Genomic DNA, 17,741 nt, shown 5'->3' on the forward strand with positions numbered 1-17,741 from the left:
AATCCAAAACCAATATGGAAGTTAAATCAGATTAGGAAACTGAATTTTCCTTAAACCAATAAGGAAGTCAAATCAGATTAGGAAACTGAATTTTCCCTTATAGATTAGGAAACTGAATTTTCCCTAAAATTCAATACTCTTGAAGTTTCCATATAATTAAATCTTCCTAAAAATCTTCCACCTAATCAGACTCCACAAAACCACAACACTCTCTACTGGTTAGAGTTGCTTGCTTCCTTCTACCTCTTTTGTTGGGTTTTTTTTTCCGGTTCTCTTGGTTTGTTTTCTTGATTTGTCTTTCCTTTTGGTTCCCTGTTTTTCTTTGTGTTTTCTTCGGGTCTGGTGGGTGTAATATGTCATTCGTTTTGGGTTATTCCTGGTTCCGTCTTCGTTTGTGTTATGGTGTTATCTTTTTTTGGGTATGGTGGAGTGTGTTTCCGGTTTCTGATCTCTGGTTCTATTTTCCGTTGGGTTTCATTTTCTTGCCCTTTATTTAGGTGGTTTTTTCTTGCTGGCGGGTGGTTCAGGTTGTGGCGGCTTTTTCTGTTTGTTGCGTACTGGTTTTGCTCCATCGCTGGCGATGTTTATTGTATCTGTTTCTGGGTTTCAATGGGTGGTTTCCGGTGATGTGGCATTGGTCTAGGGTGGTTTATCGATGGTTGCTGTTTGCGACTTCCTGGTGGCTAGATCTTTGGTTCAGGTGGCCACGTGGGTGTATGGGGTTGTGTCTGCGATTGTTTTGGGGTACGTGGTTGATGGGATAGTGGTGGGCCCTTTTGGGACACCTTCATTTATGGTTGCTTATTTCCATTTCTTATCCACCTCAAAATTTCTTAGTGGAACTGCAGGTGCACGTGGGTCTCCTTCTTCTTTTTTTCCCATTTGTGGTGTGGCATATTGTGCTTCCTCTAGACGTTTTCTCTATTGACCTTGCCGTACAGTTTCGGGATTGGGATTGGTTGACGCGTGGTCTTCTGCAGTCTTTGTTCTCTTATGTTCTAGTCTGTTCTAAGTGTCTCGGTGGTTCTTCTTTTGGGCTTTATAAATATGTTTCTTTTGGTTGTTTCTTCTATATTTCTTTTGCTGTTGTTTTCTATCGTAAGCACAGAGTGAGTGGGTTAGTGGGTTGGTTTGTTCTAATTATTTTATTTGGGGCTATGGAGGTTCCTTTGATCGATCAAAAGTGTAGGCTTATGCTTACACAGGAGGAGATGAAAGCAGTGCTTTTTTTGCTTGATGACACCGCTCAGGGTGTGTCTGTGTGCTGCAATAGTCTGTTTGGCAAAGTCTGGGCTTCAAAGATTATTACTTTGGCGGGTGCTAAGTATGCTTTTGGACGAATGTTTCATAAGTTGTCGGCTAAGGAGACTTCATTTGAGTCTTCATCTACTAGTCTTCTTGTTTACAAAGTGGCACGAAACTTGTTTCAACTTCTTATTTTGGATCTGTCGTGTCGGAATCGGATTCTTCAGGGAAGTCCGTGGCTGTTTGATGGGCATTTGTTGGTGTTGAAGGAGTGGGAGGATGGTTTACTGTCTTCTAGGATGTCCTTTCACTTCTCCCCGTTTTGGATTCATTTGCTCGATGTTGTTGCCAATTATCTTTTTGAAAATGTTGGGCGGAGGATTGCGAATACTTTAGGCTGGTGTTTGAAAGTTGAACTTCGGGATAAAGGTATACTGGAAAGTAAAGAAGCTTTGTTGGTTGATAGTTGAGTTCTTCGTCTCAAGGTGGAATTGGATGTCACTAAGCCTCTTCGTAGACAGATGCGGTTACAGGGGCCGTTCAAAGCCGATTTCTGGGTTCAAGTTCGTTATGAAAAGCTTCCATCTTTGTGTTTTGCGTGTGGGGTTATTGGCCACCATTGGAAGTCTTGTTCTTCTGGAACCTCTTCGACTACGTCGGGGAAATTGGAATATGGGCCGTGGTTAGGGGTGGAAGGGTATTTTGGGAAGAATTTTTGCAATTCGGCCGAGGATCCGGCTGGTTCTATGGGCGATGGTGTTGGTTATGTGGAGGGAGAAGATTCTGGTTGTGGTGTTGGAGGTACTTCTCCTGGTGTGAATTTTCTTCCATCTTCTTCGTTTCCTCCAGTTGCTGTGGGTGAGACTCGTTAGGGTTTTCAAGGAGTGCACGGTTCTCCTTCGCAAAGCTTTGTTGCTTCGATGCAAATGGACGAGCCTGTCCATGTGTGCCCTCTGTGTCCCAGGATCAAGGCCATGATATGCCTATCAAACGGAGTGGTCGAAAAGGTAAAGGTGTTGGTGCTTCACATAATGGTAACCGGTTTATTTCTTTGCATTCAACTAACGGTCAGGGTTCTTCCATGACGAGACCTTATCGTAAGCGTCGTCCAAATTTGCATGGTTCGCTTAATGGGTCAACTAAGGTGGTGGGTAAGAAGCCAAAGATGTCGGTGGGGCATGTTTCGGCTGGTTTGTGTGCTGGTTCATTTTTGGCCGGTGTATAGGGCGATATCCAGTGTGGCGCCAATGGGGATGATAACCATTCCGATTCTTCTCAATTGCATTCTTTTGCGACCCGGTTGGCGCTTTTGGTTGGAAATGCTGTGACTCCGTGTTCTGAAGCCCACTGATCTTTGGTTGCTCTGTTTTTTGGTGGTTTTTTGGGTTGTATCTTGTTGGGTTGTTTTGCTTTAGTTGTTGGTCTTGGATGTTTGCTTTGTAGGTGCCGTTGGGCTTGTGTTTATTTGTGATAAAATAAAAATAATAAATAAAAAAAATGGAAAGGTAGATCATCAATATGTCATAGTATTTGATGTTGATATTTTGAGACTCAACGTGAACTAGATAGCAACAAAAAAAGACTTGCCGGAAAAAAAAAAAAAAAAAAAATCGAAATTGACCCAAAACATTTGCTATTGTGAGTCTCGTAAACTTGTTCGGTTTGGAAAGTTGGGACCAATCCAAATTTGACCTAACTAAAATTTACCAGGCCAACCCATTGCAGCTATAAGAGCCCATTTGGTACAATAGAAATGAAAAGAAAAATATGGTATGGGAGGTTTGTATTTGGTATGAAATGTTGGAAGACAAAAAAATATAAAAAAATGGAAGGATTTGAAACGATTTAATAAGGCTTTATCATTTTAAAATTTGGAAGAAAAAGAAAGAAAATGTTAGCATTTTTAATAGAATTTTGTGAATACCATATTTGTCCATCTTTTATATATAAAAGGATGTGCCTTGTAGCCAAGGTGGTGGGCGGGCCTCACGGGTTAGTGTGAGTGTCAGTGTTCGAGCCATCCATACTACTAACTATTAACTCCTCCCCTTCGCCCTCTAACTACTAACCCCACTAACCATTGCCAGGTGAAAAAAAAAATAATAATAAAAAAAGAAGATCTTTTATATATATAAAAAAAATTATAAAAAGTGTATAAAATATAAATTCATTAAAAATAGTTTTGTTTCATTTCTTTCCCAAAATATGATAAGTAATTTTTTTTTTTTATTCATTAATCAATCAATAAGTAGTTAACATTATCTTCTCCTTTTGTTTCTTTTCTCTCCAAATTAATGTTGTTTAATTTTAAATAAAAAGATGGTAAACCATTGAATAGTCTAGAGAAAAATAAAATCTATTAGAATCTGTCTATATTCTAATAAATATTGAGAAAATAAAAATAAAAAAATTTACAATGATCTCTCATCGATTGTTACTAAACTTAATTTAAGATTACAAACTGAACAATTTCTTTATTATATTCAATGAATGGTTACATATATCTATATACATGAAGGGGTTGGTTAGAACTGGTCCAACGATATTCTATTATATATATATATATATATATATATATATATATATATATATATATTGTTTGAGTCTCTAAGAATTTTCCTAGAAGGGACAGATGAAAGAAAGTTATTGTACCACGTTGACTGTAATTTCCAAGTCCAACGACTGGGATTTTGCTCAAAAGTCATATATCCTGATAAATAAATCACGTGGTCAAATTAAGCCCTTCTCTAGTCAATTTATCAATCACTGGTCCGTTTACTAACTCTTTTACTTTCTTATTTTTATTTATTTTTAAAATAAAATCATAATTTTCATTTATGAATCTGAAATATAAAGTTAAAATATGTTACCATGCTTTAAATATTTCAAAACAAGAAATTAAAAAGCAAGTTCAATAATTGTAATTTTGATTTTGTTTTCTAAATTGACAATCAATGTTATATATATATATATATATATATATATATATATATATATATATATATATATATCATCATCCCTGCAAGACCCAGATCACTGAAATCAAAGGGCATTGCAAGATCCAGATCCCCTTTGACCAAATAAGCAATAGTGCAAATAAGTCTTAGAAGGTAGAGAAATTGATTCCTGATTTAGAAGGAACAGGGGAAGCATGTTATTACGACCGAAACTTTGTCATCTGGAAAGTGCATATAGAACTGGGGAGCTTACAAGTTCAAGATTCTGTTCATTTCTTTTTATCGGGAGTGTTTGTAGAGAGAGAAAAAGAGAGAGACAGAGGCATTCTAACATAAACCAAAGAAGATTTCGGATGTGGCGATGATGCCGGTGGTTGTCGACAATGGCGGTGGTTGTAGACGGCGAGGGTCTGCGTTTTAGGTTTTTTCTTTTTCTTTTTCTGTGACTGGTTGAAGTTGATTTGGGTATATTGTTGATGGCTTTTGATGTGTATGAGAGAGAAGAGAAATGGCTGTGGCAGTGGCTATGGTGGGAGGAGGTGGCAGTGGCTATGTTGGGAGGAGGTGGGTGGAGAAAATGAGTGATAAAGATGACAAGTTAGATTTTATTTTTTATTTTGGATAAATAGTGTTACAGGATAGAAAGTAATTTCTACAAACAGTGTACAAAATAAAGAAATTTCTTCACAAAATTAAAAAGTACTTTTTTAAAATTAAAAAGTGAAAGTATTTTATTAAACATGATTTTTATTTTTGATTCTCAATTTTAGAAATTGACAGCATAAATCAAGAATCATTCCTGTTAGTAAACAGGCCAAAATAATTGATTTTACTTGCACCCAGGGGACGGATCTACTATTTGTCCTCATTGTTTTTTATTTTATTTTAAATATTATATATTACTAATTATTTTATTTTTTGAATTATATATATCTATAAAATTTTAATATTATTTCTCTGAAATTACAAAAAAATAATAATAATTATAACTTAACAAAAAAATAATAATAAAGGGACATTTCTATAACAATTTTTTAGCCGGCCTTCATAACTCGCCATTTTGTTTTAATTTCCCTTTGATTCAACCAAGGGATGAGTGCATAGGTGAGATTACCACCTCTCATGAAACTAGCTTTCTATTAGTTTGACTTGGACAAAGTTTTGTTGGGGGACACAATCATATCAGGACAAACTTTTCAATTCCAATCTAATTCACATAAAATGGGAATAAGAATGGGAGCGAATTCGAGAATGTGAAAGCAGCAGAATTAAGTCATAAGCAGTGAGAATCTAAGCGAAAGCGCGCTTAGAGCGTCAAAAGCAACACCTGTCAAAAAGAATTGTGTGACTTAGACTCCAATAACACCACCATTTTTGTAAGGACTTGAACCCAGTGGTCCGAATTGCTAATTGGGTCCTTACCCGAACCCGAGGTTATCTAAAGGCATAAAAGTCATTCCCAATGTCGAGACACCATTAATATACCGTTCTAAGGTTTGTAGCATTACATGACATCATCAAATGGCACGGGTTTGGAAATGGAACACAAGGGAAGAAGAGATGCAAACTGCGCAACAGCTTGTACCGGTCGACCGAAGAGTTGTATCGGTCGTCCGAAATGGCTATACCGATAGTCCGAAATGGCTCAACCAGTCTGCCGAGTATGGCTCCCTCGCGAGTTTGGCTACTGGAATTCACCCAAAAAGATACCGGTCGTCCGATATCCGTTATCGGTCGACCAAAATAACCCTGGAAAATGTCTTCGATCATCTACAGAACTGCTACAAAACATATGGGAAGGTAACGGCCTCACTTGGGATATGTAAATTAGTAAACAAGTAATGGAAAAAATTAAAAAAGAAGTAGAGCATAAAAGTATTTTGTTTTTTTTTTTTTTTTTTTTTGTTTTTTTTTTTTTTTTTTTTGTTTGGGTAAGTCTATCTTTTTTCTTTTTTTTTTTAATTTTTTTAATTTTTAATTTTTATTTTTAATTTTTTTTTTATTTTATGTTGTGGTAATTTTAAAACAATAAGTATCTTATAATATCATTGTACTATGATAAAATGAAGTGTATTGATTTGGAGTCCAAGTAAAATAAATTAAATGTTTGTTATTCTTTTTCTCTTCTAGTTTATTTTTAAATACACACAAATAGAAGGGTAAATTATATTAATACTTGTTTTTGGCAACGTGATATTAAATTAATGATTGAATCTAATTCTAATATCAATTATAATATTTAATTTATATATTCATTTCTTCGTTCAATCTAAAATGAAACAAGTCTTCCTAGTAACAGCTGTTAGCACAGTCGATGCATACGGCAACGGCTAATGTCACTAAATGATATAGCTTGCACGGCTCAACAAGTCTTGTACATATGTTCTAGTCGGCATAGTATTTGATGTTGATATTTTGAGGCCCAACAATGATGAACTAGATAGCAGAGAAATTGGGCCAATTCATTTGCTATTGTGAGTCTCATAAACTTGTTCGGTTTGGAAAGTTGGGACCAATCCAAATTTGACCTAACTAAAATTCACCAGTCCGAACCATTGCCAGCTATAAGAACCCATTTGGTACAACAGAAATGCAAAAGAAAAATATGGTATGGGAGGTTTGTGTTTGAAATGTTGGACTACAAAAAAATTGGAAGGATTTGAAACGATTTAATTAGGCATGAATGCTTTTGTTATCCTTTCAAAAATTAAAAAAATGAAAGAAAGAAAGAAAATACTAGCATTTTTAATAGAATTTTGTTAATACTAAATTTGTCCATTTTTTATATATATATAAAATAAGTGTATGAATGTAAATTCATTAAAAATAGTTTTCTTTCATTTCTTTACCAAATTAAACATGACAACTATCATTTTCTTTATTTTCATTTATTAATCAACCAATAAGTAGTTAACATTATTTTCTCCTTTCTTTTCTTTCTCTCCTAACCAATGTTATTGGTTTTTTTCCTTTCCCCTCAACCAAACATAGCCTAAGAGTCCTTTAGTTCAGTTTTATACTAGTAGGAAACTAATAGGAATGTTGTTTAATTTGCAATAAAAAGATGGTAAGCCATTGAATAGTATAGAGAAAAATAAAATCTATCAGCAACTGTCTATATTCTAATAAATATAGTGAAAAAATAAATAAATAAATTTACAACAATGCTCTCATCAAATCGAATGTTACTAAACTTAATTTAAAATTACAAACCGAACAATTTCTTTATTGTATTCAATTAATGGTTACATCTATATACATAAAGACTTGTTTACAAGTAAAGTTAGTTATTATATCATCCCACAAAATTAGGGATTGATACAAATAAGAAAGTAAATCAGATTGTGAAGGAATCTTGGTGATAAATAAAAGATTCCTACTCGGTAATTATTTGAATTTCTTACCTAATACAAATAATTTATGTTCTTGAGGCTAAGATAAGTTGACACCGTTGAGAACACTATGCTAGGAAGAGTGCACCATTTTCTTGCTTTCTTTTTTCTTCCATGGAAACAATTTCGATAGTTGAGTTAGAAGCAGTTGTAGATGGGAGCTGATATTGATGGTGAGGTGAATCTCCGGTAGTAACATTAACAATCCTAGTAGAAGACACCCTTTTAACAAATTGCCGCGCACGCCAAATTTCAGAGCAGAAAAGGCAAGCTATACTAATACTCCCCGCTACAATGAAGATGCCGATAAAGTTATAGGCATCGAGGCTAGGTGTTTCTTCAGGGAGCCGTGAAATTTCAACTTCCGAAATTTGTTCTTTGCCGAAATATTTCTGCTCAAGCTCAGTTATTTTCCCTTCATCGGTGAGATTCATGATTGCCTTCGAAATTAAAGGAGCTAAGCAAGACTTCAAAGGGAATGCCTGTTTTAAGAATGAATAATAAACGAGAATCAAAAATGCGTTTACGTTGTTGCTTCATGATTAATAACGGTAAGGTTGCCCCACTCCCAAAACAAAATAATTAGATATATATATACACATATAACAAATTCACGTGTTAGAATGAGAGACTCACAAAGCCAAGTCCATTTGTTCTGATAATTGGTCCACTCACAGAGTATTGTGAACCATACTTCTGGAGGAAGAGCTTGATGTAAGGCAGCTCGTCATATATGGCAGCTACACCTCCATTGTCACTTCCTTTAGACAAGGCCTCCTGATAGTCATCGATAGTCGAATATGGAATGATACGAGACGCATCGAATTTGGTCTCATTTATCAGATAAGTTTTCACAAACGAACCTTCTTGGCATCCGACTTTGTAATCCCCTTTCTGATTGAAGAAGGGTCGTAGCTGATCTATTGTCAACATTGTGGTAAAGTTTGCTGTGTAACTCTGCATTATAATGAATGCCGTGTACAACCATACCACCAGCACAAGTTTTGACCACATGCTCACCACCATCCTTCCTGTTACGTGCCACCAAAACAACTATATATACTTTAAATTGCTGTGTTCAAATTTGACATTTTTGTAACAACGAGTTTCAAAATTGTACACTCATTTTAGATAATTGAAACAAACAAAACACGAGGATAGTGATCGAGGAAGTTACTTTCAGGAAGGACGAGCATTGAAACTGGATACCAAATCATCATGCCGAGTTGCTGAAGGAGTGAACCTGAAAAATCCGTGTTGATGACGTTTGAACGCATCTCCAGAGTTCCAATTAGAACTCCAACAAAAATGAAAGCCATGATAATCCCCAGCCAAAGATTCGGGCTTAAGGGCTTGAGGAAGATCCACATATTTTTTCGTGTACCGTGTTTAGTTGGTACAAGAATGTAAATACTTGAGTCTAAATATGACATCGTAAAATCAACCCATGATGCTCGATAGCCCTTTATGGTCATGTCCCCCACTATAGCCTCATACTGATGAAAAAAACAAAGAAGGAAAAACATCATATAGCTAACCATTTTGGGGAGTTTAAAGGGCTGATATATTCAAATAAAATCAATGGATCGATCCGAAATCAAAATATGGGCGGCTACTAATTTTAAAAAATTGAAACACATATATATACATCCTTAAGAATAAAAAAAGCTGAAAGGATATCAAACTGACCTGGGCAGGATTAGCTGGTACATCCTTCAGAAATTCATCATAATCTTCAGTATCAAATGTGGAAAACTGTGGCTCATTAACCTTGAAAGGTAACAATTCTAAGGCGGCACGGAACACATCTATGGAAAACCCAGTGACACATGGATTAAGGGCTCTAGTATTATCTTTACATACACTAACAAATTCGTTGAATCCCTTCTTCTTTGGAACCCATAGTTTCAATGTATTGGGTATGGAAGCTTGGCATTCTTGCTCACCAACTGGAGTGCTTGACACCTGAGATGTTCTTCTCTCTAGAGTCCCGCGTTCAATATTTGTATCTCCTTTGCCTATTAATGACATACAACAATAGAATGAATTAGATTTTTTTCCCGTGCTTGCCTTGATTAAGAAATAATTAAAGAACAGCACGAAATCTGATCTTTCTTTTCCCTGTTACTCATGCGCGGGAAGAACAATATGACCAAGGATTAATCTATGCTAAGTTAAAAGATATATATACACACACACACAAAGGAGGGAAAAAATGAGTTTTAAGTGAATTACCTGCATAAGCTGCATTTGCAACGCATTGGAAATGTAACCACAATATGATGAAGAAGAAGAAGAAGAGAAAGGAAGTAAGGCGGGCCATTCTGTCCATTTGCAACTCCTCCTCATGCCAATTGCAGGTTAAGTAATACAGAGGCGTCATTGACTTTACAAAAGACCGTTGGAGAAATGGTCTATGGTCTATGGTCTTTGGTCATGGAAAACGGCTGTACGCGTCAGCACACAATATAATGGAAGCCCAAAAATGTATCTATACGCTAATCATTAAAACCTAATTATATAGATGTCATATCAAGAAGCCATTAACAAAAAGTACAAATTTAAAAATTAATGTACTGAAAATTATAGGTACTTAAACACTGTCGTAGTAATATTATTATTAAAAAATAATAATAATAAATTCAATATTTGTCTAACTAAATTTATGTAAATAAAAAATAATGTCACAAGTCACCATAATATCATTACCTATTCACGAAAATAACTCAAAAACATTGAACTTTCAAATCTTTTAACAATGAAGACAAGTGGGCCAAGCCCCCTTAATCTGCAATCAGAAGTACTATTGCGACAAGTCATGCATTCAAGAAGTAGATTCCGATTTCCGTGTAAAAGAAGTAACAGTACAGTTGACAACAAAAGTTGAAGCATTATTGAGAGAGAAGTTTCATGAAAGAAACAGACGGAAGACTGAGAATAACACACGCCTACGCAAGACGACCTTTTCTTGCCCATTGGCTCATAAGTGAATTCATCTTGCTAAGATCATCTTCAATACAAAATGTTATTTTTGCATGTTAAATTTATAATTTGAGAGGAATTATTGTATTAAAATACTATATTTTAGCAATTATACTCCAATAATGCATTTGAAAGGAATTACAATATCAAAATACTAATTTGAGAGGAATTACAATATCAAAAAAAAATAATAATAATACATATCTTATATAAATACGGAGAAACTTTTTTATTTTATTTTATCTTATATAATACGTGTTCCAGAAGGAGTGCTTTTGTGTGTGTAAAAACACAACCCAAAAGTTTTAGCCCCTACGCCAACAAAAAATTAGGCCCGATGGTGGCAGTGAAGGGACTGGTAATTACAACCCAACAAAAGCAAAGAGCAATCCCTCATGTCCGGGTTTTGTCAGTGACCCAAACCTGAATATTTTCAGGTCGGGCAGGTTGCGAGGTTCAACCCTTGTTTTTCCACTCACTTTTCCCTGGTTTGAAATTTTTCGAGAAATATTTTATCATTTTCCTGTTTGAAATTATTTAGCATCACTTAATAAAACATACCTTTTATATGTATTACAATTGAAATCACATAAAAGCATAGGACACTGAATATTGAATGAGAAAGTAACAATTTATATATGACTAAAGAATTTTTGAATTAATACGCTAGGTCAACCACTAAATACATAATTAAGGAATATTTTAATTTGTCACCCAATTCTATTTATCAGGTTCTTGTTACTTATCCACCTGTTGGTAGACTTCGTTATCTTTCAAACTAAATAAATAAATAAAAAATACTACTGATCTTCATCAAAATCAATTGTAGAGAGTTCTTTAAAACATATATTTTCAAATTACAAAGGTAAGGTAACAAGAGAGCAGCCAAGCCTAAGTACAAGTAGCTAGCCTTTGTTCTGATTTAGATACTATGGACAAGCAGATGTTATTAGAAATTCTCGCGGATGATACAAATTACCACTGTTTAGGATGATGGGAATCTAAATCGAACCAAACCCTGTGTGCCTTATCCATTGGGTTAAACATGTTGGTATTTGAACCTAGGGATAAATTTTTTTGTCTGGTTAGGTATGATTCATATGCTCTACAACAATTTTGTCCTAAAACTCATTCTCTAATAACATGTGAAAAAATGCCAATGATGATAGTATTTTTAATAACAGAATCCAAATTGTTCATATATAGCATCTTCTTGGTACGTAACAACTTGAATAACAAAATCAGCAATGGTGGGTAAGGAAATGTACCAAGTGTATCAATACATATTTCTTATGATGAACCAAGAAAGCACTGTCTTAGCTTCTTTGTTTATGGTACCTCTGCAAAATAAACAATTGATGATTTAGAAGTTATTTGTTCAAAGGCTGCTGTTAATTAGAAATTCATTAATCATTTGGTATTTGAGAGTGCAACAATTATTCTACACGTTTTAAGGAAAGTTTTTCCTTACTAGATGCATTTCGGTTCAGTTATGATACAATAAGGCTGAAAAATTTTAGTGTCCCTTCCAACTTTTAGTTGATTTAATTAAGGAAACAGATTCAATGTTCAAAGATATCTCTTGAGTATATTCTTATAGTCTTGCTGTGAAACGATAAAAATTATTCTACAGGTTTTGAGGAAAGTTTTTAGTGAGATGTGAGATTTTGTGAATCTACTATTTTCTATCGCTTTAGTCCATCTCCACAATATCTATTACAGCCACAGGTATTACCAAATCCTAAAAATGGCTATCTCAGGACCCAATCCCAAGGACTATTTGCCTTACTTTATCAACTCTCTCCATCCTCCAAATTCATGAAGAGTAATTTTAAAGGCTTGGTCTAATGGTATAACCTCTCTATCCTCAAGAATGAGAGGAATTCAAGTCTCATTAATGAGAGGAATTCAAGTCTCATTGTTTTGGAATTTTCTTTACCCATTCAGACAAGGAGTCTCATAAATTGGGCCATTTTGTTATTCCCATCCAGATAAGGAGTCACAGAAATTGGGGTGGAAGTATTTTCCTTTCCATTCATTCGGATCTCATGGTGGGTAGGAGAAGGATATTGGAGGTGCAAAGGTTACTTACATCATCTCCATCCATCTCTATTTTTTAATGGATCTGATGTATCGGCTAAAGACATATTGGTGGTTCAGCAGAGTTGATCTTAATCTTGATTCTCCACCGGCTAATTCGTTTGGCCTAATGGTACAAGTTGACAGAAATGATTTCAACCATGCCATAGTCTTAGAAAAGAGTGTTGAATTAAGAAAGTGAAGTGGATGTGGATGTGGATGTGGATGAAGACCGGGATGGGTTGAAGACCGTACCCGCAAGTAAACCTTTCGTTCAGGCCTTGGAGAAAGTGATAGTAAACCAGGGTTACATGGATCAATGTATAATTTGTTTCGTCAAGTTTCGAGTTGGTTCTGAAGTCACTCGCATGCCCTGTGATTATGTCGACCATGAAGATTGCATTGTTCATTGGCTTGAGATCGGTAACTTTTGTCCGATTTGTCGCTTCAAGATGCCAACAGCTGAATAATTTGAATTAGAATTGGTTTTTTTTTTTTGCATCCATTGTAATGGCACTGTAAATGTAATGACATTTTTTATAACATATATAAATCGTTTTGTTTTTATCAATTCATGTAATATGTTGTTAATTTTTTGTTCTTGATTTACTATTCTGTCGTACAGCGTCGGTTCATTCTTAATTTATTCAGTAAAGAAACAAATTGGCATAGAAATATTAAGCTTTCTCTTAAAATTGTTTTCAAGAATAGAGAACGTGAATGGTAAAATTACAAAACAGTTTTTGAAACGAGCAGGGATGGCAAATTCTCCATCTTCGCCGGGGCCCGTCCCATCCCACCCCATTTATAGCGGGGATGGGAATGGGGGCAAATTGTGAATCTCCACCGGCGCCGGGGATAGGGTAAACCCGTCCCGCCCCGTCCCGTCCCACCTAGATTAAGTGTGAAGTTACTAATATACCTTTACATATAATAATTTATTACTAAATTAGATTTATTATATATATGAAAATAAGAAAAAAATGTGTTTTTTTTTAATAAAAAAAATTATGAGCCAGGGCAGGGCAGGGTAGGGATGGAGATTCTGGCAAAATTTTAAGCGGGAATGGGGATGGGGAATGGAATCCCCACCCCGTTGCCATCCTTAGAAATGAGGGATATAATATAAATAGGAGAGAGAAATATGAATATAATGAGTAATATATATATATATATATATATATATATATATATATATATATATAAAGTATTTATAGAATAAAATTAATTAAATAAGGTTATTATATATATTATATATAGAAATGAGAGAGAAAATGAATAAAGGATAGTTTGGTTATTATATATATTATATATTTAGAAATTAATTATTTAGAGAGGAGAGAATAACAAAATTTAAAAATTATTTTCATTTTTTCAAAAAATCCCCCTGTATTTTCAAAAGTGTGCAGAATACCCCCTGTGGGCATTTTGGGTAGAGCAAAAAGGTAGGTTTGGTATTAAAGACTGACTTTTGGTCACATGCACGGCACATGCCAATTTTCTTGGTCAGAAACCCTTATTTACAACTTTTTGAAACTAGAGGGGTCAAGTTTGAACAATAGGAATGTTATTTGCACATTTTTAAAAATAGAAGGGTGTTTTTTGCACTTACCCGGTGTAAAAACCCATAAATTAATTATAATGGGAATGAATGGGATGGGAAAATTTGAGAAAAATAATAATCATTCACTAGCTTGTGAAGTTAGAAATAAAAAAGTCATTTTCTTTTAGAATGGTGGGCAAACCTAGAAAAGGAGAGTGATCTCCAAAATACTAAACGGTCAATTAAATAGTAATTATTGTTGGTTACTATTTATCTTTTGTTAAGTATAAGGTCACCCTTAAAGCAATTGTTTTTAAATTTTGATCACGAAAATCTAATTCTCTTAAAAAAACAGTTTAAACTTGTTCTAGATGAGTACTTTTTGAAATTTGTATGAAACATATATCATTTTTTAGAGATTGTATATATTCAACACACTTAATATTAGAGAGAAAAACATTTTATAAAAGTAAAATTTTAGAATTAATACACCCATATCAACATATTATTTCTAGAATCCAACACACTTAATTTGTCATTTCAACATATTATTTCCAAAAATAATGTATATAGATTTCTATAAATATATCTAAATTTAAAGAGAGAAACAGAGTATATATAATTATATATAAGATTTGTAGAGTTTAGGGATTCAACACACTTAATATTAGAAAATTTATAAAAATGAAATGTTAAATTATCAACGGATTTCCTGCGATTATTTCTAGTATGGAATGAGTCAATCATCCACTTTGATATCTTATTGAACAAAAATGGTGATATTCTTCCTCCATTGATCAAGAATTTCGATTTTTGGGAAGTATCATGATCATCCAATAAGAAGCGTTTCCATTTTTTCAAATGAACGATTTGAAGACCTATTGATTCTAACAACTGATTGCAGAGTTGATCATTCGGACCTTTCAATTCATAGACGTAGATCTCGGACCTATGAATGGGGATATTCCCGAAACTCACAAAGAAAAAAGGAAGTGAGTTAGACAAAAAGAAAAGCAACTTGGACAAAAATTCAACACACTTAATTTGTCATTTTGACACATTATTTCTAAAATTTCAACGCAGCAAAGTTGTTATTCATTTATAATATTATTTTCTAACTATAAAGACATTCTTCTGAAGAGTTAAAATGGTTTGAGCTCTATAAAATTAAATATCCCAAAACAAATTAGTTACCATATCATACGACCCTCTAGAAACACGGAGATATTTTTAATAGTTCCGGCATATCTAATATATCTCAAGTACCTCGAGTTAACCAATCGCTGCTCAATGAACCAAATCATTTTTTCACACACATCTATCAAAACTAAAGGTTTTGAAGTAAACTAAATCTTTACCCATAGAGAATTTTCCTGGGGGGTAAAAAGTCCCGACGTCATCGTCATCGAAGGAATAAGATTGTATGTAAATCAGTGGTAAATTATGAGGTAATTTAAAAACCTAACACCACCATCCATCACCAAAGGAATAAGAAAAAAACTAGGCATTTACCAAATTACAACACAAACTAGCCGTTTCACATTAAATAAGACAAAAGTATCCCAACCATACTTTGAAGAGGAGCTTTACTAAATTTATTCTAAAATTACAACAATTTATGATCTTAAGGTTGACAATTTGGAATATATAGCTCAACCGTTGAGAACACCATGATAGGCAGAGTGCCCTTCTCCTCCACCTTCATCTTCTTGTTCTCCTCCACCTTCATCTTCTTGTTCTCCTTCTTCTCTCATATAAACAATTTCGACATTCTCATTAGAAGTTGTAGGTTGGAGCTCATTTTGATTGTCAATATTTGGCAGATCTTCCACAACATTAATTTTCTTGGTAGAAGACACTCTTTTAACAAACTGTCTCTGGATCTCAGAGCAGATAAAAGAAGCTATGCTAATAATCCCTGCGACAATAAAGATGCCTATAAAGTTATAGGCGTCAAGGCTCGGAGTTTCTTTAATGTCGAGGCAAGTAGTTTCTTTAGCAAGTCGTGAACTTTCAACTTCTGAAGTGTCTTTCCTTCCCAAATATTTGTGCTCAATCTCATCCATTTTTCCTCCGTCAGTGACACTCATGATAGCCCTCGAAGTTGGAGGGACTAGCGAAGAGTTCATCGGGAACGCCTGTTTTAAGAATGAATAATAAACAAGAATCAAATATACTTTTTCGTACTTACATCATAATTGTTGTTACAAAGAAACAAATTATTTTGATTATAATTAATAATTATGAATATTTTCTAGTTAACTATTACACTTGCACATAATACCTAAGTAATGTTGCTTGGCATGTTGCCTTTTAGTATCTCCTCTTATTTTAAAAGCAAAATGTATATGGAATTCAGTCTCTTCAAAAAGTATTGTAAAAAAGCCATGTCCAAACTTTCATGCAAGCAATGGAAAAATATATAATAAAACCGGTAGAAACTTTTCTCTCCACACAAGAAATGCACATACATATATACATATATATATAGAGAGAGAGCTAGAATGAGAGACTCACAAAGCCAAATCCATTTGTTCTGAGTTTTGGTCCATCCAGTACTGTGTATTCAGAACCATGCTCTCGGAGAAAGAGCTTGACGTAGGGCAGCTCGTCAAAAATGGCAGCAACACTTCCATTAGACAAGGCCTTGTGATATTCCTCAATGGTTGAATATGACCTGAGACGGGTGAAGTTCTGTTGTTTTAGATAATCTTCCACAAATGATTCAGATTGGAATCCAATACTGTAATTCCCCTTCTTATTGAAGAAGGGTCGTAGCTGATCTATTGTCAACATTGTGGTCAGGTTCGCCGTGTAACTCTGCAAAATTACATATGATGTATACAACCATACCACCAACACAAGTTTTGACCACCTGCTTATCACCATACTTCCTGTCACCATCAAATGCAACCATATATATATATATATATATTTAGTCTTCTACGCAATCAATTTAAAATTTAAAATAGAATTCAAAGTTTAGTAAGGATAGTGAAGAAATTACTTTCAGGGAGGACGAACATTGAAACTGGATACCAAATCATCATGCCAAGTTGTTGAAGGAGTGGACCCTCAAAATCTGTGTTGGTGACGTCTGAACGCATCTCTATAATTCCGATTAGAATTCCAAGAGAAATGGAAGCCATGAAAATTGCCAGCCAAAGTTCTCTGTTAAAGGGCTGGAGGAAAGTCCATATGTTTTTGCGGGTATCATGTTTAATAGGTACAAGAACATAAACACTAGAGTCCACATATGACATTGTAAAATCAACCCATGATGCCCGGTTAGCCATTATGGTCAAATCTCCCACTACAGCATCGAACTGTTGTGAACAAATCAAAAAACATAATCTAAGCATTTTGTGGATTCCCCAGCGTAAATAAGTGAAAATCTAAAAAGATACAAAGCAAAAATTCTAAGGTAATGTTAGATTAGAGTTATGTTACAAATCTTTTTAATCATTGTACAACTTGAATATTTACCGGTGTGAATTTACAATAACTTCTTATATTTTATGTCACGATCCGTCCGCTGTGTAG

At 34.4% G+C, this 17,741-nt stretch overlaps 2 protein-coding genes across 3 annotated transcripts in view; both read right to left on the reverse strand.

Moving 5' to 3' along the window:
- Positions 1–7,400: 7,400 nt before the first annotated feature.
- Positions 7,401–9,977, reverse strand: LOC132277972 (glutamate receptor 2.8-like). Its single transcript, XM_059779811.1, has 5 exons — positions 9,830–9,977; positions 9,284–9,612; positions 8,772–9,090; positions 8,231–8,625; positions 7,401–8,076 (listed from the first exon to the last, which is right to left on the reverse strand). Exons 1-5 carry the CDS (start codon positions 9,975–9,977, stop codon positions 7,663–7,665), a joined length of 1,605 nt encoding a protein of 534 aa, XP_059635794.1. The 3' UTR covers positions 7,401–7,662.
- A 5,710-nt stretch (positions 9,978–15,687) lies between these two features.
- Positions 15,688–17,741, reverse strand: part of LOC132279103 (glutamate receptor 2.8-like) — a 31,559-nt gene continuing 29,505 nt past the window's right edge. For both annotated transcript variants that reach the window (XM_059781031.1, XM_059781030.1), the window contains exons 3-5: positions 17,206–17,524; positions 16,716–17,092; positions 15,688–16,336 (exon numbers count right to left, since the gene is read on the reverse strand). In XM_059781031.1, coding sequence (XP_059637014.1) covers positions 15,851–16,336; positions 16,716–17,092; positions 17,206–17,524 — 1,182 coding nt within the window. In that variant the 3' untranslated portion in view covers positions 15,688–15,850. The remainder of the gene's footprint in view (positions 16,337–16,715; positions 17,093–17,205; positions 17,525–17,741) is intronic.

The sequence above is a fragment of the Cornus florida genome, unplaced genomic scaffold, assembly GCF_030987335.1.
Source record: "Cornus florida cultivar Cherokee Brave unplaced genomic scaffold, ASM3098733v1 CherokeeBrave_3.0.0_Hap2_Chr10, whole genome shotgun sequence".
Lineage (NCBI taxonomy): Eukaryota > Viridiplantae > Streptophyta > Magnoliopsida > Cornales > Cornaceae > Cornus > Cornus florida.

Bases quoted from the DNA above. Each gene is read 5' to 3' on its own strand.
- LOC132277972 (XM_059779811.1), bottom strand. From the start codon at position 9,977: ATGACGCCTCTGTATTACTTAACCTGCAATTGGCATGAGGAGGAGTTG. The intron at 8,626-8,771 runs GTAACTTCCTCG...GGCACGTAACAG, and splicing joins AATGCTCGTCCTTCCTGAAA to GAAGGATGGTGGTGAGCATG. The intron at 8,077-8,230 runs GTGAGTCTCTCA...TTCTTAAAACAG, and splicing joins GAACAAATGGACTTGGCTTT to GCATTCCCTTTGAAGTCTTG.